Source organism: Mustela putorius, unplaced genomic scaffold, assembly GCF_011764305.1.
Source record: "Mustela putorius furo isolate JIRA1106 unplaced genomic scaffold, ASM1176430v1.1 tig00000056_pilon_pilon_pilon, whole genome shotgun sequence".
Lineage (NCBI taxonomy): Eukaryota > Metazoa > Chordata > Mammalia > Carnivora > Mustelidae > Mustela > Mustela putorius.
Window position 1 is genome coordinate 1637018 of NW_025421263.1, and position 24738 is coordinate 1661755.

General features: G+C 35.8%; 1 protein-coding gene across 3 annotated transcripts in view; it reads left to right on the forward strand.

Annotated features, from left to right (window-relative positions):
• The window catches only part of UBE2V2 (ubiquitin conjugating enzyme E2 V2), a 59005-nt gene extending 44813 nt beyond the window's left edge, over positions 1-14192 (forward strand). For all 3 annotated transcript variants that reach the window (XM_004780190.3, XM_013049796.2, XM_045082041.1), the window contains exons 3-4: positions 2834-2959; positions 11845-14192. In XM_004780190.3, the coding sequence (XP_004780247.1) occupies positions 2834-2959; positions 11845-11991 (273 nt within the window). In that variant the 3' untranslated portion in view covers positions 11992-14192. The remainder of the gene's footprint in view (positions 1-2833; positions 2960-11844) is intronic.
• Positions 14193-24738: the final 10546 nt, after the last annotated feature.

The window sequence follows — 24738 nt, forward strand, 5'->3', positions numbered from 1 at the left end:
TATTGCCTATGAACATGATTACCATGTTTGGTTTAAAAAAAAGTAATTTATCAGCATTCTTAATGAATAGTTTGAAGATTTGACAGTCTGAACTTGGTAGAATATAAATTTGAAATTATTTAGATTTAGTTTTTCTCCAGGCACTACCTCCAGAGAACTTTAAACGTTAGGAATGTTTTGGAGCTTGTGTATGAGTTCCTCAGTGATTCTGTGGGCTGTCCCATAACATAAGCAAATATGGAAGAGCAACTCCCACTTGATCTCACACTTTTGGGGTCACCAGCAGGACTCCCTGGACTAGGTGTCTTTCCTGGTGTCACTAAACTGCAGGAAGCTCTTGTGTCCAGGCTGTGCCAGTGCATAGTGAAGGTTGCTCTGCTTGGGGAAGGAGATCTGGCTTGCTTGAAAAGGTCATGTAGACACAGTGCTGCCGGTGGCCATGCTAGACTTCTGTTCATTGGGCTTTTCCCTTTCTGGGGGTGGGGATCTTGGAGCCTCTTCTCACTAACAGGCAAGAGGGGAGCGCCTCATAAAGGCACAGCGTCTTTCTAGCCAGCCAGTGAGTTCTGCCCTGCATCACCCACCCTCTCTCCACTTAATCTCTCTCACTAAGGCATGTGGGACCCGGTGGGGTGAGTGCTTGTACACTTGTTCAGTTGCCTTTTAATAAAATCTGCAGGGGTTGATGCTCATTTTAGTTGTTTTCTCTTTAGAAGGTGCCATGTTTAGAGCAGTTGGAGAATTAAATGGCTTACTTAGACAACAGGAAGGTGTCTGACTATAGTATATAGTTAGTAAATATTAGTTCCTTTTTTACTTTATTTTACTATTTTATTAGATAACAGAAGGATAGGCCTGTTTTTTAAAATTTAGAAGTTATAAAATTAGCCCATGGTGTCCAAAGCTAAGACAATGTTTACTCTAAGCATTGAATTAGACCAAAAGGCTTAGTTTTTTTAACTTAAAAAAAAAAAAAAAAAAGTTGAGGTCTAATTTACATATAATGAAATGCACAAATCTTACCATGAATTTCCAAAAATATACCTGTTGCCTATACTCCAGATACAGAGCATTTCAATTACCTCTGCCTCTTCCCACCTCCACCCCAGGCACTACTTCCTGCACCTTGGAGCAGATTTGCAGGTTATAGAACTTTGTGTAAGTGGAATCATGTAGTTTGTATTTACTGGTCTGCTTCTTTTGACTTAGTATCTTAGAGATTCACCTGTTTGTTCCATATTGTTTCTTTTTATTATTGTGTAGTATTTTACTCTATGGATATATACAGTATTTATCAGTTGTGTTCATGGTATTTGGATTTTATCTACTTTGTGCTTATTAGAAATAAAACTGCTATGAGCATTCTTTTAAAAGTCTTTTGTGAACAATGTTTGTTTCCATTTTGGTGGGGTGGGTAAAATGCTTAGGAATGGAATTGCTACATCATAGGGTATGTATACACTACTTTCTCCATACAATCTCCAGATTGTTTCCAAAATGGTTATACCATCCTCTACTCCCAGCAGAGTGTGAGTCTGGTTGTTTCCACATACAGTGAGTATTTCTAACATTGTAGAATTTCTTGGGGGCTATTATTTTTTAATGCAAGTTTTATAGAGAGGCTAATGTATATCCAGATTGGAGAACCACAGACTGGATGATTTCCTTGAGGTCTCCCTGATTTTAGTCTTTCAATACATATCCAAAGCACTGGGCATGTTGTTAATGGATGTGTGCTGTTAAACTGGGATGACTTTTATATAGGTGTTTCTTTCTAAAGTGTCAGAATATTTAATAATTATATGTACAAGATTGTTGCATACATTTTAAATTTTAAATTACAGTAGTTTAATATCCCAGATCTGACCTCCACTTGGGAATAGCTCTTACTTAAGGGAAAGGAAGCTGTGGATCAGTTTGGGTAAGTGAAATCTATAGATGGTTAGCTTAATTTTTTTTTCCAGGTTTATGCAGGAACCAACAGGTATTAAATTTGTCACTTTCATTTATTTTTACTTTACTATTATTGATTGTACATTAATAAGTTAACCAAGTGAGCGAAAGCCATAAGGATAAAGAGTTAATTATAGCATGAAAATAAGCCCAAATAATCTGCAAGGATTTTAGTTTGGTAGCTTTAAAATAGTTGTTTAATAATATAGTGATGTTCAACTTCTTGATTAAGAAACTATTTTAAAATGATACAGAGACATAAATTTTGCTGTTGTATCTCTGAAAATGGAATTTAATGAACCTCAAAGTTAATGAAGTAATAGAAATATAATGCATGAAATAATTATGTTTTATTACAGTAAGATGGTATAATATGCTGTTTTCCCTTTGGCTAGAAGTTTCTGATTGCTCTGTAAGTGGAGTAACCGTGTAAATTATTGTCCAGCCAGTCCCTTTTGAGAGTGAATAAGTGTTGTTAATAATTAATACTGGGACAATGGGAATAGATAGAATTGTTCTGGACAAATGGGAACCTGTATCTATGTGTGACACAAGTCAGTAGTCCCTCCCCGTACAATATAAACTTTTTTTTAATTAAAGTCTGAATTTTTTTTTCATTTTAATTTGTTATAGGCATTGTTTGTGCTACAAAAAGCAACTTCTGTCTCTTGATTTAACTTTATAGAATAATTTTGATATTATAAAATCTTGATTTTAAGTATGCTTGCTCCATTTTTTTGACCATAAAAGTCAAATAAATTTGAATGTGGAAAAGTAAATTCTTGATCATAAAGTAATGTCAGATATATTCATACTATACTTTTCTTCTTTAATTAGTAATTGAATATTATTATTATTATTATTATTTTTTGCCTTCCAGACAAATTATGAAAACAGAATATATAGCCTGAAAGTAGAATGTGGACCTAAATACCCAGAAGCTCCTCCATCAGTTAGATTTGTAACCAAAATTAATATGAATGGAATTAATAATTCCAGTGGAATGGTAAGTTAAAATAGTCATTTTATTCCTATATAATGAATAATATATAGTCAGGAGAAAGTTAAAATTTAAAAAGGACTTTGTTTAGCTGGAAGTTTAAAAGAAATTAATCTTATGTTGTTTTTCTTGTATAAGTCAACCTATCCTTAAAAAACTTGTATGTACCAGCCTAGATAGATGTTGACAACAGTTTTCTTAGGGTTTTATTAATTGCTTTAGTAGTCATATTTTAGTTGAATCCTTATTTGGTGAAAAGATGACCATTATTTCTCTTTGAATGTTGTTTTCTTTAAGGTTAAGGTACATTTGGTGAGTTTAAAAGGATGAATATTCTTAAAGAGGAGGCTTTTCTTTGAGGGAAGGTATGTTTGTATTAGAACAAACAGGTTGGACATTGTTGTATGTTGAAAGCAAATCAAAATGACATGCTTGACCAGATTCACACAGGGAAGGCTGAATTTCAGTATGAGTAAGTTGTTAAGGTTCATGTTAAGACTTTTTAAAAAAATAAGTTATTTATTTATTTGACAGAGCGCAAGAGAGCACAAGCAGGGGCAGGGGCAGAGGGAGAGGGAAAAACAAATTCCCCCCTGAATAGGAAGCCCCATGCATGTGGAACTCAATCCCAGGACTCTTGGGATCATGGTTTGAGCTGAAGGCAGACTCTTAACCTACTGAGCCACTTAAGTGTCCCTCATGTTAAGACTTTTAAATCCAGGCTCTTGAGATACCATGTTGAGGGCATACTCACATGTAAAATACATGTTAGGTAGTGTAACAACAACAACATAATAGTAAAATGAACATTATCCATCTTAGGAAATAGAATGTTACCAACATCCTTAATTTCTTGTGTACTCCTCCTCATCCCATCTCTGTATTCCTTTTCCTCACCAATGGTAATTAACATCTTAAAAATTTTCTTTTATACTCATTTTTTTTTTTAAATTTTACCCAGTGTATCACATGTGTCTACCTATCCTTCCTCCTCCTTTTCTTCTTATCTACCTATATGCGTACCTTAATATATCATCTGTTAAAAACCGAGTTTATGGGACACTTGGGTAGTTCAGTCAGTTAAGCGTCTGCCTTCAGCTCAGGTCCCAGGGTCTTGGGATTGAGTCTCACATCAGACTTCTTGCTTGGTGGTGGGGAATCTGTTTCTCCCTCTTCCTCTGCCTCCTCCCCACTGCTTACAGGCACATGTACTCTCTCTCTCTCTCTGACAAATAAATGAAACAACAGCAACAAAAAACCCCGAAAAAGCCATGTTTATACCAGTACCTTCAATTCTATTTCAGCACGATAGGGTATATTCCATATTTCATCTTCTCCACATTTGTAATTCCCTCTGGCTACAAGTTGAGCCCTGGACATAGAGCTAGCTGTCTAGCTTCTAACCTCAGTCAAATATGCAGGCCCACAGCTAGGACCCAGAATGGCTGGTGTCTCTCTGCTGGGTGTATTGGATGAAAGCATGACCCTGATAGGAAGAAGGTAGATGGGTCATTGGAAATCTCAGCTGTGGGCCTCCTGGGTCACTTCTGAACCTCCCTATCTGGTACATGCCAATTAGAAGCTGGGTTCTGAGAGTCCTTCCTGTCAGTCTGTCAATCTTTGCAATTTACTGGGAACATTTAGTTTATTTAATATACAACATATTAATATATTTGGTTTAATAAGTTATCTTATTTTGTGGTTTCTGATTTCCTGTGTGGTTTTTGTTTCTTGTCTACTTTTGAAATGGTTCTCAACTTTTAAATTCTGTTTCTGTTCTTTCAGTAGTTATTCTGGAAATTATAATGTGCATACCTAACTATTTCTATGTCTGGTGATAAGAGATATTATAGAAGTAGGATTATAAAACATTTTGAATTTACAGAAACAATACTGTTTAGGGAATTCTTTTGTGACACATAGTATTACCTTTATGAGGAAGAAATTTAACAAAAATATTTCTGTTTTTGTTAGAGAAAAATTTCTCTACCAGGAGTAGCTGTTCTTCTCAACTGCTGGTTTGTTTTCATATTATAGACTGTAAATTAAGTAATTAATGGTGGGCTCTGCATTGTTGTAGGAACTAGGAAGTTCAGGATTAAATTTCAGGAACACCTCTGATGAGTTTATCTGATCTCATGGGTGTCTTATCTACTTTTTGACATTTTTGTCTCTTTCTCTATTTTTCTTCCCTTTCCTGTCTACTGTTAAGTCCTGTAAGTCTTTGTTGGAAATGTAACTTTGAGTCAAGTCTTATTTTTCTGTTTACATTGCCACTAAATGAACGTTGACCATCATCTCGTGTCTTGAAATAATCTCTGATTTTGCTTTCTTACTTCCTCCAGTCTTTTCAGAGCAAGGAGCCAGAGGATCTTTCTAAAATACAAATTGTGTCATATCACTTCTGTGCTGTAATACCCATGAATGATTTCAGCCACATTGTGCATGCCTTTTGCTATGGCTTATTGGTACTCACAGGGTACACACTGTCTCACATACCTTTTATTTTGCCTTAGGATTGTTGTACTGTCTTTTCTTCCAGTCTGGACATATCCACTCTGGCGAATACTTACAGATGCTTCATTTCTCAGTGTAAATGTCACTCTCTTAGACAAGTCCTTCCTGATTCTCCAGTCTGAATTCTGTCCCTTTTTTTACTCTGAAAATCTTTTCTCTGATAATCTTTTATTCTGATAATAGCAGTTACTATAAATTTATTACCACTTTTCTCTTGGTTTTCATTTTTGGTGCCTTGTTTAAAAAGATTATTTATTTATTTATTTGAGAGTCAGAGAGGGCGTGCACAACAAAGAGGGAGTGACAGAGACAGGAGAAGCAGACTCTCTGCCAAGAAGGGAGCCCAATGCTGGGACTCCATCCTAAGAGCCCAGGATTATGACCTGAGCAGAAGGCAAATGCTTAACCGACTAAGCCATCCAGGCATCCTCATTTTTGGCGATTTTATTCATTTATTTATTTATTTATTTATTTATTATTATTATTTTTTAAAGATTTTATTTATTTATTTGACAGAGATCACAAGTAGGCAGAGAGGCAGGCTGAAAGAGAGAGAGGAAGAAGCAGGCTCCCTGCCGAGCAGAGAGCCCGATGTGGGACTTGATCCCAGGACCTGGGATCATGACCTGAGTCGAAGGCCATAGCGGCTTAACCCACTGAGCCACCCAGGCACCCCATTGGAGTTTTTTTAAAAGAAATATTTTTAACATATAGACAAGTTTCAGAAAATGATATAGCCAATATCTTCCATTTTCCCTTGTCAGATTTTAGCTTGTTGGTCTTATCTGTAATAGCTCGTTTCTTTCTTTCTTTCTTTTTTTTTTTTTTAAGAGAGACTATATTATAAATAGTTAAGTCTGTGTTCCTTTCCCAAGTTTCCCCTTCCACTTTCCTCAGAGGTAGTCTTATCTTGAATTTCATGTTTATCATTTCTGAACATGATTGTTTTGTTTTTACTATGCATGTGTGTGTATACTTCTGTTTTGTATCACTTTTGTTAGTGATTTTTGAGCTTCATTCATGTTGAGTCATTTAAATTAGATTGTTCTTTTTAATACTCTGTCACCTGCTGGACATTTAGGCTATTTTCAGTTTTCCCTGAAAAGATTGCTACTGTGGACGTTCTTGTACATGTATTCTTTTACTCTAGGGCAGTGTTTCTCAAGACTTGGTTGTTGGTTCCTTGGTTTGTTGGTTCCAGTATGTTATAGATCAGTACTTTTGTAAGATACAATAAAAAATACTAAGAAAATAAAATTCAAAAAGATAAAATACAAGCTTGGATTTTTTAAATAAAAATTTCTCTGTCAAATTATCATAGAACTCTTGAAACACTTACTCTCAATTTCAGTGTTTATCTTGAGGTACACCAGCAAAAAATTAGTTCAAGGCCTAGTGTCATTCCATGAAACATGCTTAGAGTAGCACTGTTCTAGGACATACACCCAGAAGTGGAATGTCTGCTGAGGTGTGGGGCTTGACTTCAACTTGATATAATACTGCCATCTTACTCTCCATAGGGCTGTATCCATGTCTGTCCTCTTAGCTGTGTGTAACAGTACCCTGTGATCGTACATCTCACCAACATTTCATGTCGGCAATCTGGAAACAGAATAATACGGATTTTAATTATTAGAGTGTAGAGAGTAGAGATAGGGTGAATACACTGGACATCAGTTTTTCTCTTGAATTTAAGAATTTAAAGTATTACTTTCATAACTAGGAAATAAATAGCCATAATCTCACATTGACCATTGGTGATAAGCTGGCATAATTTTATATTATATATTTTGAGGTTATTTAAGTACCTGATGAATTATGGGTGTTGCTTTAGTAATTTTGGTGTGTATCTATTTTATACAGTAAGGCAGAATTATTCCTTGGGGCGTTTAGCACTATAAAGCATAAATTGTAGTTCTTTATGTTACGAGGTATCAAGTTTTAGAGGTTATTGTATATTATAGAATGGTAAGATGCAGATTTGTTCTGACATAATATTTTCCCATGCTCTTTTCCCCCTCTTCTCTCTTCTTCATCCCCCAGCCCCCCACTTTTTTTTTTGGTGTATTCTGTTGGTATTTTACAGGATTTGCAGTCTTCTTGTTTATTTAACGTCACGTAACTTTACAGCTGTAAGTGTTGGTTTCTGCTTTGGAAAGAGCTTGGTATTTTCTTTACTTGTAAACTCCTGTTTGCTAACGGAGTCTACTTAAAATAGGCTAAGGGGCTTGCTACTCAGTAAGTTAAAGCATTAGAGTAATCACTTTAAATACATCTTAACATTGGGGTGCCTGGGTGGCTCAGTGGGTTAAAACCTCTGCCTTTGGCTCAGGTCATGATCCTGGGGTCCTGGGATTGAGCCCTGCCTTGGGCTCTCTGCTCAGTGGGAAGCCTGCTTCCCCCTTTCTCTGCCTGCCTCTCTGCCTACTTGTGATCTCTGTCAAATAAATAAAATCTTTAAAAAATAAAAAAAAAATACATCTTAATATTATAATATTATTGTTTCAGTTACTTGCAAGAGAATTATTTAAAAATTCTCTTTTCTGTTTTAGGCAGTTTATTGTGATATAATTTGCATACCATAAAATTCAGTCAGTGCATATAATTCAGTGTTTTTTAGTATTCACAGGGTTGTGGACGCATTACCACAATCTAAGTTTTTAGAACATTTTTGTTCCTCTCAGAGGAGACCCCATGTCCATTAGTTTAGTTGTCACTTTCTGTCCTGCCTTCCCATACCCTAAACAACGTTTAATCTTTCAGTTTTTATAGATTTGCCTATTCTGGACTTTCATATAAATGGAATAATATTTTTTTGTGACTAGCTCCTTTAACCGAACATAATATTTTCTTTCTTTCTTTCTTTCTTTTTTTTTTTTTTTTTAAAGATTTGTTTATTTATTTGACAGACAGAGATCACAAGTAGGCAGAGAGGCAGGCAGAGAGAGAGAGGAGGAAGCAGGCTTCCCGCTGAGCAGCGAGCCTGATGTGGGGTTTGATCCCAGGACCCTGGAATCATGACCTGAGCCAAAGGCAGAGGCTTTAACCCACTGAGTCACCCAGGCGCCCCCCTGAACACAATATTTTCAAAGTTCATCTGTGTTGTAGCATATATCAGTACTTTATTGCTTTTTATTGTTGAATAATAATAATTCCATTATAAGGATATATAACATTTTATTTATCAATTCATCACCTGACAGATGTTTGGGTTTTTCTTCTTTTGGCTATCATGAACGTTGCTACTGTGAATTTGTGTACAAGGTTAAATGGGTAAATCTTTTCATTTCTCTTGGGTATATACCTAGGAATAGAATTGCTGGGTCATATGATGACTGACTATATGTTTAACTTCTTGAGGTGTAGTCAGACTGTTTTTCAAAGTGAACATTACATTTTGCATTCTTTCCAGCGGTGTATATTGAGAGATTCTTGGCTTTTTATTAATTGAGTTGTAAGAGTTATTTATATACAGAACAGGAGCCCGTTATCAAATAATATGATTTGCAAGTATTTTTTTTTTCCATTCTTTGAGTTGCCTCTGCTTTCTTAAGGGTATGGTTTGCAATGAAAAATTTAAGTTTTGATGTAGCCAGTTTATCTGCTTTTTCTTTTGTTGTATGCCTGTTAGGCATTAGATACTTAGGAAAACATTGCCAAATGCCATGTCATGAAGATTTACTCCTGTTTTCTTAAAGTTTTCTTTTTTTTAATAGCTTAAGCTCTTAATTTAGATCTATGATCCATTTGGAGTTAATCTTCATATATGATGTGAGTTAATGGTTCAACTTCATTCCTTTGCTTGTGGATATCTAGTTATCCCAATACCATTTATTAAAGAGACTATTCTTTGTGTGTTTTTCTGACACCTTTGTCAGTAGATTAGTTGTCCATATATGCATGGATTTACTTTTCTGCTCTCATTTGTAGTCCATTGGTCCAGTGTCATTCCTTATGTAAGAACCATCCTTCTTGATTACTGTACCTTTGTAGTAAGTTTTAAAATTGGAAAAAATTTGTTACCTTTTTTTTTTTTCTTTACAATGTTTGGGCTATTCTGGGTTCCTTGTTTTCATATGAATTTTAGGATAACCTTGTTCATTTCTACAAAAACATAAAAAGTGCCAGGAAGTTGAAATTTTGATAGGGTCTTTATTAGATTTGTAGACCACTTTGAGGGAGTATTGACATCCTAGCAGTATAGGTCTTCTGATCCATGTATAAGGGGAAGTCTTTCCATTTATTTAGGTCTACGTTTTCAACAGTATTTTATAGTTTTTTTTATAGCAGTCCTATACTTCTTTTGTTAAATTTATATCTGTGCATTTTATTCTTTCCCATTTGTAAATGGCATTGTTTTCTTAATTTTATTTCCAGGGTGCTTATTGCAAGTATATAGACATGGTTTTTATAAATCAATTCTATATCCTGCAACTTATCTTTATTAGCTCTGCTAGTTTCTTTAATGGATACCTTAGGATTTTCTATATACAAGATCATTTCACCTGCAAACAGATTGATCTGTTCATTCTTGGTAGTCTGATGCCTCTTATTATTTCATTTTCTTGCCTGATTGCCTGGCTGGAACCTCTAGTACCATGTTGAGTAGTAGTGATGATTAAGTATGATGTTAGCTGTAGGTTTTTATAGATCCCCCTTTTCAGGCTGAGGAAGTTCCTTCTGTTCCTGGTTTCTTAAGTGTTTTTTTTATCATGAAAAGTTGGATTTTTATCAGATACCTTTTTTTGCTAATTGAAATAATTATGGTTTTTGTTCTCTGTTAATACGGTGTATTATATTGGCTGGCTTTTAAAATCCTGAGCCAAACCTGCAGTTCTGGGATAAATCCCACTTGGTTGGAATCTTTTTTATGCGTTACTGCAGATCAGCCACAGATGGGTATTTATCAAGTCTTTTGTAAGCCTGTGAACAGCCCTGTACATATGTGCTCTTAAGGACTCCCAGCGATATGTTGGAACTTTTCAAAGCCCCTATGGACATCTCATTTCCCAGTTTTTCCTCTGAAATATTTTGATCACCTTCCTGTTCGTATTGTTTCCCCAGGTAGCAGAGATGTTAAAACAATTGACACTGATTATTTTTGACAAATGCCTGGGGTAGGTGTGGATGTGGGTGGGCAGAGGAATAGGTGGTACTCAGTGTGTGAATTTTGAGGTCAGAAAAAGAAAAACCCTGTGGGTGGGATTTTTCTGGGAACTGCCGGACAGGTCCAGTGGTGTCAGTTATATGGGAATAAGGCTTTGAAGGAGCTGTAGTCCGTTCTGTCAGTCTTTTACAATGGAAGGTTAGTTTAGTATTGTGCAAAGAAAACACTGGTAAGAAAAATCCAAAATCAGAAATTAGGTTCTCAGCTTTTTCCTAAATCCTATTTAAGATAATTGCCCAGGTTCTGGGTAGTGGGCCTTGGAGATAGAGAGGAACCTTTAGATCTTATTTCATCAAGAAGCAATTGGCAGGGCGCCTAGGTGGCTCAGTGGGTTAAAGCCTCTGCCTTCAGCTCGGGGCATGATCTCAGGGTCCTGGGATCGAGCCCCATATCGGGCTCTCTGCTCTGCGGGGAGCCTGCCTCCTCCTCTCTCTCTGCCTGCCTCTCTGCCTACTTGTGGTCTCTCTCTGTCAAATAAATAAATAAAAAATCTTAAAAAAAAAAAAAAGAAGCAATTGGCAAATATGTTTATATATTTTACATATATTACATATATGGCAAATATGTAGTTATTTAATGTAATGTTTGCTTATTTCTGATGTCCAAAATTAACTACATGTTTATTGTAAGATACAGAAAAGCACACACACACGACACACATTTTTAGGAAATAACCTGTTACAGAAGCACTATTGTTCCTAAGTTGTCGCGCTCTCCCTGCCTGCAGAGATGACGCAACACCAACACACAGGTCAATGCACAAGCTCTTGTTTATTCTCTGGTGGATCTTTCTCTTCCCTTTCTTTCTCCTTCCCCTGCGGGGAAGTTCCCTTGCCTTATATAGGGCATAACAGCCAATCACAGAGGTGTTCACGTGAACAGGAGGTATCTGGGGCTTGTAGGCAGTGGTGGCATAACAGCCAATCACAGAGATGTTCACGTGACGAGCATGACGTCACGTGTGGCCAGGGCGGATGTTTTTCAGACTGTCCGTGCTGCTCGGGCTGCATAGCCCGGGCCTTCTTAGGGGCGCGACCCCGACAGTAAGTATGATATGAACCTGTAGTTTCATAATGTTCTCTTTTGTGAAAGTAGAGCCAAGCTATGAATTTTAAAATCACTTCTTTTCATTAAGGTAGGTTTAATAAGTTGGTGTCATAGTACTTTAAACTTTGTAGTTAATTCTGCTCTTTTCTCCCCATTTTAGGTGGATGCACGGAGCATACCAGTGTTAGCAAAATGGCAAAATTCATATAGCATTAAAGTTGTACTTCAAGAGCTAAGACGTCTAATGATGTCCAAAGAAAATATGAAGCTTCCACAGCCACCAGAAGGACAAACATACAACAATTAATTTTAGTGGATCTCAAACTTGTCTTAAATCAACAACCTTCTACTCATGTTAATGTCTTGATTAAATATCACAATGCAAAATACCCACACATTAAGTAAAAGAATTCCAGCTGGTAAACATGACCTGGACATTTGTAAGAATATATTTAATATATGTACACCATTATGTTTTCCGGTTACAGGAGGAAAAACGCAGCACAATTTTTTTTTTCTCTTGTTAAGGCACTATCATTTAAGCATAAACCTGGAGTACTCAAAATAGAATTCAGGTTTACAAGATGAAAGCATGGAGAGAAGAATCAGACGCTGTGGAAGCATGTGTGTTTCTGAAAAGTAAAAACAAATTTCAAGAGGAAAAACAGAAATGGCATGCTTTGTCCATCTTAGTGAAAGAGCTTCAGTTGAAATTGTCTAAAGTAGCAGGTACAATGAATATTGTCACAAATTGTGTTAATTTTTGAAGCCGTGTGGGTGCTGACTACTAGTAGTATCAAAAAAATGTCAGGATTGTTTTGATACCTGTATTTATAATAAAAAGTGTTGTGGGGGAGGTCGATGAATTTCTGTTAAAAGCCGTTCCTGTGTGTTACATGTAACAGACATGGTAAATATTTGTTTACAGTCTTTGACAAACCATGCATTTAAGTGAAATCAACAAAAAGGAAATAGGTGTATGGGTATGTGATTTTGAGATTAAAGTTAGTCTTAAAATGTAAATAAAATGTGGAACATGTCCTCAGAAACCGTGCCATTTCTATTATATTGATGTGGTATATGTATAGTACCTTGCTAAGGTAGCAAAAATTGAAATTATTGTAGCTATTCATCTATAAACACCTTTATTATCCTATTTTGTATACTTCTTGTGAATTAGAATTTGCAGAGTGTTTGAGAGAACAAATTACCTAATTAGTTTAATTTCATTTTTGGAGAAAGAGGAATTGCAGGTACTATATTTTAAATTTTAGTTGGCCAGAAATACTATTTAAAAATGTTTGGATTCTAGAAGTTCTTACAGAATTATAAATTGCAAATTATCCAAATACACATTCCATTCTCTTTGAAACTTCTTTTTTCTATAATTTTCTGTGACATTTCTTCCCCCAATGCTTCTGGTTGGGATTAATTTTATCCAATTACTCTTAACCTCCACTTTGACAAATAGAAATTCTTAATTGAAAGCTCATTTATGTTTTCCCTTTACCAAAATGACTCAAGGCTTTAAGTCACTGTTTTTCATTTCAAAGCACTGGGTATACTACTTTGTTAAAAATGTTTTTTTCTTACAAATTCCCTGAAGAAAATAGAGTGGTGGTCAGGTATCAAGGACAAATTTCTTAAAGATTCCCTGACATGTTTTTATCAAGTCATTCACAGTTAGAGCTCTGAGCTACTTTTCCTTGGTTAATAATACATGAAAGTTAGTGACAGTTTGTCTAAACTTACTAATTTCAACATGGCTATTTTTAATTATCAGAGATGTCTAAAATGCTTTCAGATGACACATAGAAATGATATACCCACAAATTAGTGCATGTGTAATTTATTAAAGTGGTTTGAAATGAATTATTATCTTGGCATACTTCTTAAAAATTTTGAATTGTTGAACTTGATTTACAGTGACTTCATATGTAAAACCATTACTGGTAGTGTAAATTAGTTTAACAGCTTCTTTTCCACTTTGGAAATGTGTCTTGTCATACAGTGTAGCTAATAACCATTTGAATGTTAAATTATATTGGTAGGCTGAGAATCTGGGTACCTTGATCACTTATTCTCTTTCCTTTTCCCATATCCACTATTGTGAAGGGTTCTCCCCCCAAGTATATGTTGTCTGAGTTAGCTGAGGTGTTTATTTCCTCTGTTTTGTTTTTGGGACTGTGGATCTCTGCAGAAATCTGCATGCTAATTAGTTTCCAAAGCAGAATCCATTTTGCATGTAACAATCAAGATATACATGGCAATCTTAAAACACACTGGTTGATTATAGAAAGAGCTAATATAGAGCTGCTCTTAATTCTAGTAACATTTCTAAGACCACATTTTGAAGCAATCTTTCCTTTGTTTTCTAAAGTGGGTAGGGTTATAGGAGTGTATGGTATTAAATGAACTGTAAAATTGCCTTTGAAATTTGTTTAAAAGACTAGCAGTTGCGACCCTAGGGGATGATCAGTAAATTTAATAAAGATTACAAAAATGAAATTCTTGTCCTATTAGGTCAATGTTATGCTTTAATGGTTTTAGTTACTTTTTCAGAATTGCTGGTTTTAACATTTTTTTCTAATATTTTGAAGTGATGGCATTTGTTTATGGGTTAAGTGTTAATTTCAGAATTACGGAACATTAACATTTGTAAGGGTAGTGCTGTAGAAGAAATTTGTAATTTCAAATTATCCTTTTAAAAGAATTTATCACACTTCAGTTTGAGTAAGTGCTTGGAGAATACATTAGTTTTACTTACAGCTGGTTTATTAATCTGGATTACTTAATGCCAATTCATTGATTTAAATATTTCCCACTATGTGTAATTTTATTGATAAATACATGTGAAATTAATATTGTTTTGAAAATTTAGAGGATACAACTGGAAAATATTAGTACATGATCCTTAATAGATTCGGTGTGTATGGCTTTGGATAGTTTTGGTAGGTGCATCATGGAATTACAGTCTGGTCAAAACTATGTTAACCCTTTTAATGAGCACATTACTGTGTTTTTACATACAGTTTAAAGAATGTAAGTACATATAATAAAGTCTAGTATATGGGGTTTGATAGGTGTTTAAGGAATTTTTTCCCTGATTTCATTTTAGAAGTATTTTTTTAGACCTATGTGTAGAATCATAGTATTGTTTATTGCTGGGAAGGATCTAAAAGGCACTGGGTTTACCCCTCTGCTAAGTATCAGTGTAATTTTCCAGTATCAACTTGATTTGTTTTTTGTTATTTTCACAAAATGATTCCATTTCTCACAATTTTGGAAGGTATGTGTATTTTGTATATAAAATAGGAACATCATAAAAAGGAATGGATGCACTGTACTACAGAATTGATATGAGCATTGGCAGTTAATTCCCATCCATTACTGTGTTTACTAAAAAGTGGGAAATGTATGGAAATAAAGTATCTTTTATGCCTTATAGAAGTTATATTATGAGTGGATGGAAATCTTAACCATAGTTCACACTGAAAATTTTCTTTTAAAATATAGTGGGAAATTGAAAATAAAAGATATGCCATATGCATTTCCTGAGAGAAAAATTTGAAGGTATTTGGTGATATAGAAAATGATGTCAAAGCCATCACTTTGTGGAATAAGGGAGTTTTGGGAACTCATGGAGTGAGTACATGATTAAAAAAAAAACAAAACAAAAAACAAACAGTAGAAATGAGGAGGTTGCCATGGTGTTTACATCCTTAGTTGGATATTCTCACCAAAAAAAAGTTCCTAAGGGTTGGCTTCATCTCATTTCCCATGTAGTCTTTAAGAGTTTTTTTGGCAAGTTCATTAGGAAATCAACAAAGTCAGATAGATCTCATTTTCTTAACTTAAAAGGTTCCAGGAATCATTCATCCTAAAATGAGTAACTGACCAAATACCATGTAAGATTTGTACAGTGATCCATTGGCTGCTCAGTGTAGACTTATGGGAATTCTTTTGTCTTGTCCTTATTCAGTTATGAGCAGATGTTTATCTGGAAGTTTTTGCAGCCAAGAAATTGCACAAAAATGGAGTTAGTATTTTACCCCCAAAGGAGGACTAATAGTTGGCACTAAGAATCCAATAGTAATGAGAAACCTGTAGTCAGTAAAGAAGCAAATAGTTACTGAGTTGAAAGTAAAGACTTCAGTTTGTCCGGTGCAGTAATTGGATAATGGAAAAAAAATTTTGTTCAAAGATTATAAAGAAGTGCTGTTAACAATTGATTTTATATTCTTCATATAGTATAATTGCTTAAAAAGAAAACAGATAACAAAGTAATCTGGAAAATTTGCAATATAATGTGAGTTTTAACAGGATAATTTCATATTAAAATGTAGTAAAACTTGTTTTGATAATTAATGTCATTTTTGGGGGTCTGAAGATGACTCCTTTTCCAGTCAACAAACATGGTAATTGTAAATGCATTATTATTATAATGGTGGGATGAATTATAGTTTAGCAGCCTTTGACAGGGAAAAAGGTAGATTTTCTTCACAGTTGATAACTGACAAAGAAATGTAATATTGTTATACTCCTTTTCAAGCCACATTGGCCAAGTAATGATTGTCAGATGTCCAGCTTATTATCATAAATTATCTTTCTATTGCTATAATTTTTTGATATCCAGATAATTTAAATTGGGTGAGACAAATTTAAAGTGGGTGATACATTTTTCTTCAATAATTGCAGTACTCAAGAGAAAATAATTGAGTATACAAGAAAAGTAAAATATCTAAATGCCTAGATTTCTTAATCTTGAGTGATGTATGGACTTTAAGGAGAAAAATCGTACTTGTGGACTCAGTATTGTTTTGAATTATTTTTGTTAAAACGTTTAATGCATAAAACTGTACTAATGTAAATGTTGTATAAACTTATGCTCTTGGGCCTTTATAAAATTATAAAGTACATTCAACTATAGAGTAATTAAAATGGAAAATAATTTAGAATTGAGGATGTTTTATTTAATCTGCTTATAAATATTAGTGTTGTCTCTATTTGGCTCCCCCCTCCCTTTTTTTTTTGCCATGTCTAGACTATGGTGTGCTGCTGGATCTCAGAGTTTTTTACCTTTTTCCTTTTGCCCTACTGCTTCAGAAATGTTTTTATGTTATCTGACCTTTGTTTGTTGTAAATACAATTCTTTATTAATTCCACTAATGTTCTTTTCTATTGACCAGAGACCATTCTTGCAAAGAACTCCTGAGTCTTTTTATTTTATTATTTTTTTAAGATTTTATTTATTTATTTGACAGAAAGAGACACAGAGAGAGGGGACAGAAGCAGGGGGAGTGGGAGAGGGAGAAGCAGGCTTTCTGCAGAGCAGGGGGCCCGATGTGGGTCTTCATGCCAGGATCCTGGGATCATGACCTGAGCTGAAGGCATAGGCTTAATGACAGCCACCCACGTGCCCCAACTCCCAAGTCTTTGGTTCCACTTTAGAGACCACAATTTTCTTAAACCCTTGATTATGAAGAATTAACAGTGATACCCACTTTACTGTCATTGTGGTCCTATATAGGAGTAAAAATTATTTACAATTGGTGATGAATGGTAACTTGGTGTACTGATCACATTTTAATTTAGGGTAACATTTTTTCCCCTTTTTAAAATTTACTTAAACTCAGGTAAGTTAACATATTGTGTAATACTAGTTTCTAGGATAATGCATTTTACTCGATGTCTTCAAGCTAAATGGTATGATCCCCAAGCTCAGTGGTAATGTGTGCTGAATATATTCATTGTTTTAGAATATAAACTGCAGTTAAAAATTCCCCTCCCTCTTTGTTTGAACTGTCGTGCCATCATTCTCTCGTAAATCTCCCTTTCCATCAGCCCATGGTCACCTCTGTTCTTCTTGTGACCAGTTCTCTTCTGTCCTGTTGAGTGGATTTTTCCTTGTGACTCCTTTAGGCATGTTCAGTTTTCTTCTCCCCATCATCCGGGATCTGATCCCTTTCATCTTCTTCCTTTGACATCAGCACTGACCATGAATTTGAAGGATACTCTTGGGAGATTATTTCACCAACTTGAATCAGTTGGTATCCTCTGACTCCTTCCTACCATGTGACCTTTGTTAATCACCTCTATTAATGTTTATAATCCTGTTCTTTCCTGACTACTTTACCACTCTCGTTGTAGATTGTTTTCTCAACCTATCTCTGTTGTCTTGCTTGGACTCATGTTGATGTTTTTGATTTTTAACCTTTGAGAGTTGATGTCCAAGCAGCCAACTCTGGTGGTCATGATCATCATCATAAGGTTGTAAAGTTATTTATACATGTATCTTAATAATTGTATTATTTGAATTTTAAATAACATACTTCCAAAGTATATTTTTTTGAAACTAAAAATAAAAAATTGGATGTTTTCTTATTTGAGATACCTAAGATTATTAAGATTTTGAAAACAAATGTATTTGGCTACAAAGAAATGTTAGAATTTATTTGTTGGAATCATGACTACCAGAAATGAAGTAACTTTTTTTTTTAAAAGATTTTATTTATTTATTTGACAGAGATCACAAGTAGGCAGAGAGGCAGGCAGAGAGAGAGGAGAAAGCAGGCTCCCCGTGGAGCAGAGAGCCCGATGCGGGAATCGATCCCAGGACCCTGGGATCATGACCTGAGCCCAAGGCAGAGGCTTTAACCCACTGAGCCACCCAGGTGCCCCTGAGGTAACTTTTTATGTCATGAAAACTTTGCTGAGTTCTCTTTACCAAACACATTGGGATACTTGTATTCAAGACCTCCCTGTGTTAAATCTTTGTGAAGTGCCACTTATTAGTACATGAATATAGATGATAATATGGGGTTTATACATAAATACAAATTATGGTCACCTCTTGGTTATTGAATGGATGATCATGATGGCAGAGGAGGGGGCACTCCTTACTGATAGAGCCTAAGTAAGTGCCTGATAGCAATAAGGTTCTAAGGTGAACAGGATAGTAATATTGATAAATGAAAAAGAGCAGTAGAGAGGAAGCTAGTGCAAGTCCTGGGGTGAGTACTCTTTTGGCATATGTCCTATGATTTTGGGCCAGTTAGCCTCTGTAATCTTCACTTTCTTCTGTAAAGTCGATGTTTACCCAGAGTTGGGTTTCGTAAAGTAATATGCATGTTTTAATTACAGTCTGATACAGAATGATCAGTAAGTGGTAGCATTTAAAAATGTTACTAATCTAAGCATTAAATCTTACGTTATGTTAAAATATGCACTTGCATTAAGTCTCTGTTGTGGAAAGTGTGGGCTGATTTTTCAAGAAGTGTTACGAGGTTTAGTAAGCTTTATTAAGCTACTTGTGCATTCTGGATGAATTGAATTTCTGGTCATGGTTGAAGGTAAACAGATGGGCTTCTGGATGTTAGTCCTGTCATGCTTGGCACCCCCAACATTGGCCAGAGGATCCCTTCCCCCATCCTGCTCCTGGGTATGGTGGGCCAGGTGGATTCACTTCTGGATGGGCACAATTGTTTTGGCATCAGCAGCAGGTTTTTACAATGAATTCCATTGGAAAGAGGTAAACTTACTAACAGTGCAAAAGAAAGCTTGTGTAACTTGGGCTGAAGGCCCTACTACATTCCAATAGAAAATTTCATATATGCAACCTACATAAAGTGACATTTCAAATTTGCCTCTTCCACTAATAATCTTCACTCTTGAATAATCACATCGAAGTCACCTCAGTTGTTGAGCCCGCAAAAAAGTCTGCTTGTAGTAAATGTCAATATGTGGTGCCTCCAAGGAAATCTCAAGAGTAGGGCTTTCTCCTTGCTCATCCTTGCCCTCCTGAAGTTATATATAACATAATTCCTGGATAGGTTAAGACCTCAGTAAATGTTTGTTTTTACCTAGTCAAAGTTAAAATGTGGATTAAGTTAGTAATACTTGCCCCTAATTCCCTGCCAGATGTTAAAAGACTGGCTTTTAATACTGTACTTACCCCTAAGAGTTGGCTGATTTTGGTTAATTGATTTTATCTGGTTATATTAACTCATTAATTCAACAAAAGTGTATTAGGTTTGTGCAGTCCACCAGGCATGTATAAACATTGGTGAGTATCACAGGGTGGTGTCACACAGCATTTCATGGTTACAATCTACTGGGGCTTAGAGATGAGCAAATAGGAAATTCGTTTAGTGACAAATGCCAAGAGAGATGGAGTGTTGGCCTTTGGGAGACATTCATAAGGAACATCTATCTACTTGGGACTGAATTTCTAAGGTTCTTGAACAGTTACACATACTATGATTGATAGCATATCTTTTAAAGAGAATATAAACCACACCTATATATTGATTTGCTCATCCTGGTATTTGGTAACCTGAGAATTATTAAAGGGTTATATTATTATAGAAGAATAACTTAGACTTTAGATAGTCCACATATTCTCTGGAGTAATTTCCTGACCCATGAAAAGGACATTGGAGTAGACAAATTCTGAAATGCCTTAAGTGCCAAGTCGTTGATTTTTTTTTTCCAGTCATTTACAGTGTGTGCTCTAAGCAGTATTGAATACTCTACCATGTGTTGAGCCTTGCTGGTCCTGTCAGGGCACACAGAATCATAGTTTTATTTGCATATAGTGCAAATATATATATATATATATATATATATATATATATATATAGACTGCAGTCTGGAAGGATTTAATTTCATGGTATAATCTCAGATTTTAATGGCATTTGAGTGGGGGGTAGTTAAAATGAATATTTTAATTTAGTACATCTGGGATAGGCTGTATGGTCAGTATTTATTAAATTCCCAGTGATGTCCCCTGGTTGGTGGACCACACTTTCACTACCAAAGGGTCTAATAAACAGTATTTTGGGGAAAAGTAATGAAAGAGTATCTAGCATATATCAGACACTATTGAGTAAATCATGTTTTGGTTAAGTAAGCTCATTCTCTTACTCTATACAGAGGAGGAGCAACGGAAGTTAACACTGAGGAGCCCTTGTGTGTGCTGATTGTCTTTCCAAATTCTTCCTTCTTGCTCACATTTCTGGCTCTCGTTAATTGCTCGGGTGTTCTTCACCAGCCTCATACTTGAGATCTGACTGTCAAATCATGTGTTTCTGTGTGTATGTAGGGAGGTAGGGGTGATTCTACCCCACATAACTAAATTTGATATTGCTATATTATGAAGGTTAATTCTCTTTCCAAATGTTCCTATCTAGGCTCTATATAAATTAGCTTTACTGTGACTGCTGCCCTTGGCATTTCCTGTGCAGACAATGATGTTTCTATGCCTCCAGCCCCCCCATCCCCTCACTGCACCTCTGATCTCTGTGGACACGCCATTGGTATATGCCCACATTGCTCTGGTCTTGAATTTATTTGCAAACCTACTCCTTTCTGTTGCTGGATGGGCACTTCTGAATGCTGCCTTACAGAATCCAGACCTTCATCCCCTGTTAATACTAGTTCTTTTACCAAGCCTGGGAAGCTCCTCACCCCCGTTCCAGACACATGGCCATTCACTTTTGCAAAAACGGGTTTCTTTCAAGTATCCTGTTATGGCCAAGTTCAAATCTTACCTCAATTAAAATGTTCATCTCATACTACTTCTCCCAAACTATACGTATGTAAAGGAATAGCTTACAGGTAGAGGCATTATTTTCCTGGAATGAGCAACAGAGTGGCTTACTATGATGTAAATGCAGTCCTCACTAGCATAGAGTGTGTGCTGCCCACCAGCATGGCCAGGCTCACCCTTTTGGTGTTAGCATAACCATCAAGTGAAAAGGTCAGGGTAGTAAGAAGCAAACTGTGCTGCATGAGGTCACAGAAATGGCAGCTTGCAGTGGAAGAGGAAAATAAGTGAAAAGAGGAGTCTCTTCAGTTAACTACTAGAACTGTTGAGGGTTTTTTAAACTTTTTTTTATTTTAATTTTTTTAAATTTTATTTTTCAGTTTTCCAAGGTTCGTTGTTGTTTTTTAAACTCTTCTCAAGCATTTTTAATTGACCAGGGCAAATTGATACATAATAGTTACAAATAATTATGTAATAGATATTTGTTGGTTTAGTAGTTTATTATGTGATTTAAAGTTTATCTGCAGTGTTGTCTATTGGATGATATTTATTTTAATTCCTTTCTAGTTCTGAACTTCACATAATGTGAGGCTAGGTAGGATGACTCTTAAAACATTCTAAGCGCTACAGACATTTCTAAGGTTGTATTGCTATTTTATCTGCAGCCTCCCTGGTAGCAGCTGTGGGTGAATATGGCTGTTCTCTAATTTTGAGACCATTTCTTTTGGGAAACATTACCCATGTAATAATGATGGCTCTAAATATGATTACCACTGAGTTCAGATGTGTTCTCTGGACGAGAGAAAAGTCGGCTACTTGTCAAGAGTCAGCAATGTTGAAGGTGCATCTTGCTAGAAGCAAAGATGGGGAGCAGTAGTGACATCATGAGCCATTTTCATGTTAAAAAATATTTTCATCACTAAAAATTTTGTGTGTTGTTATCGATATACTAGTTTTCTGAATTGTTGTCTCTAGGCAAAGAGTAAAAGTGCAAATAAAAACCCTATGATGACTTCCAGAACTTTGTCATCAGCTTACTTTCTAAATTTTTATGTTGTAGCCTGGATTAAAGTTTTAATGAACTATGTATAACTTGAAACAAATTTTGAAAGGCAGTGTGGTAGACAACGATTGTACACCTCTTTCCTTTCATCTGAGTAGTGAACACTGTTTATTTTCCTTCTGGGGGAAGGTGTGTGTGGGATGAGGGAGAGGAGGTAATGTGCCATTCTCACTGTGAGAGTAAAGCCAGTCAGAGGACAGGTTGACCTTCAGAGATAGACATAAGAGATGGAAAGATAGGATGGTGTGGTATTCGTTTCTGGTTCCTGTTGCTTCTGAAACCCAGCTCCACTTCTACCCTTTCCACTTGCTCTTTTCATGGTAATGTGACCATTAATTGATATTTATGATAGTTTGCCTTCTTATGCCATAAATTACAAATTGAATGGTATTGTTGGTGTAGTTATATTGATGTATTTATCCAACACAGGTATTGGCACACACTTCACTGGCCCACCTAAAATACAGACATTTGACCTGGATCTCCCAAGTAACTATGTAGAGGTTGGACCAACATTGGACATGTGGAAATTGGACTTACTGATAAAGCCAGTTTACCCTTGAGTTAACATGGTATGGAACACTGCCCAATGGTGGTCGCTATTAGAGTGTGCTGACTGACAACCTGATCACGTCCTCTCTCCTAAACATGATTGATTCATGTATCCAATGAGGGTGCTGCCTGGAGTTGAAGCTATGTTGCACAATGCTCTAGTGTTCTTTTGCTACTTCACTAGGCCCACTCCATTCCAGCTCTGACAGTGCTAGGCCTGAGGGCAGGATAGCTGGGAGTGATGTCATATCTACATATCCTGAGCTTTTCATTTCTATTTCTTTTTATTTTTATTTTTTTTTTTAAAGATTTTATTTATTTGTCAGAGAGAGGGAAGGAGAGCGAGCACAGGCAGACAGAATGGCAGGCAGAGGCAGAGGGAAAAGCTGGCTCCCTGCCGAGCAAGGAGCCCGATGTGGGACTCGATCCTAGGACGCTGGGATCATGACCTGAGCCGAAGGCAGCTGCTTAACCAACTGAGCCACCCAGGCGTCCCTCTATTTCTTTTTAAAATTGAGATCTAAATTACATATCATATAATTTGACATTTAGGAGTGTATAATTCAGTGTTTTTAAATGTATCCTCAAGATTGTGTAACTATCGCCACTACCTAATTCTGGTACATTTCCAGAATGATGGACATTTGAGCTATTTCCATTTTTTGGCTCTCATGGTATTATAAACATTTGTGTACAAGTTTTTGCATGGACAAATGTTTTCATTTCTCTTGGGTAGATACGTAGGAGTAGAATTGTCAAGTCATGGTAGCTCTTTAATCCTTTTGAGGAACTTCTGGATATTTTCTAAAGTGGCTATGTCATTTTACAACCCTACCAGCAGTGTGTGAGGGGAGTTCTAATTTCTCCACATCCTTGACAATGCTTATTTGTTTTTGGTTCAGGCAATCCTAATGGATATAAAGTGGTAATTCAGTGTGATTTTTATTAATCACTAATGATGTTGAGCATTTTTTTTTTTACAAGATGTGTAAATTTTCTTTAGAGAAATGTCTATTCAAGTCTAATGCCCCTTGTTAGAATTAGGTTCTTTGTTTTATTGTTGAGGTGTAAGAGTTCTTGTTTATTTTGGATACTAGATCCTTACCAGATAGACGGTTTGCAATCCATTCTTTGTATTGTCTTTTCACTCTCTTGACACTGCTCTTTGGTGCACAAAAATTTTAATTTTTATGCAGTCCAATTTTTCTTTTTTTTTTTTTCCCTTTGGCTGCTTGTACTTTGATGCATCTAAGAAATCATTGCCTAGTCCAAGGTCATTATGATGGTTAGTTTTATGTGTCAACTTGGCTAAGCTATAGTAACCAGTTATTTAATCAGTCGCTGATCTGGATCTTCTTCTTAAGATACTTTATAGATGTAGACACAGATCAGATACAGGCAACATCTACAATTGGCTAAGTAAAGGGGACCACCCTCGCTAATGGGAGTAGACCTCTTATAGTCAGTTGAAGGCTGTAAGAAAAACAACTAAGGTTTCCAGGAGGAGAATAAATTCTGCATCAAGTCCTGCCTGTATTGCCAGCCTGCCAGTCTACCTTATGCATTTCAGACTGGCCAGCCCCCAGAGTTGCTTGAACTAGTTCCTTAACAATAAATCTATCTCTACCTGTGTCTATTGATCAATCAATCTATCTAGTCATTTATCATTTATTGTTCCTGATACAGTAACAAAGAATTACATCTATGTTTTCTTCTACAAATTTTATATTTTTAGCTTTCACATTTAGGTTTTTGTTTGGTTTGGGTTTGTTTTTTAATATAGTGTGAGGGAGGGATCCAAATTCATTCTTATGTATGGTGATATCCAGTTATCTTGGCACCATTTGTTGAATGGTCTTAGAACCCTTGTCAAAAATCAGTTTACCATGTAT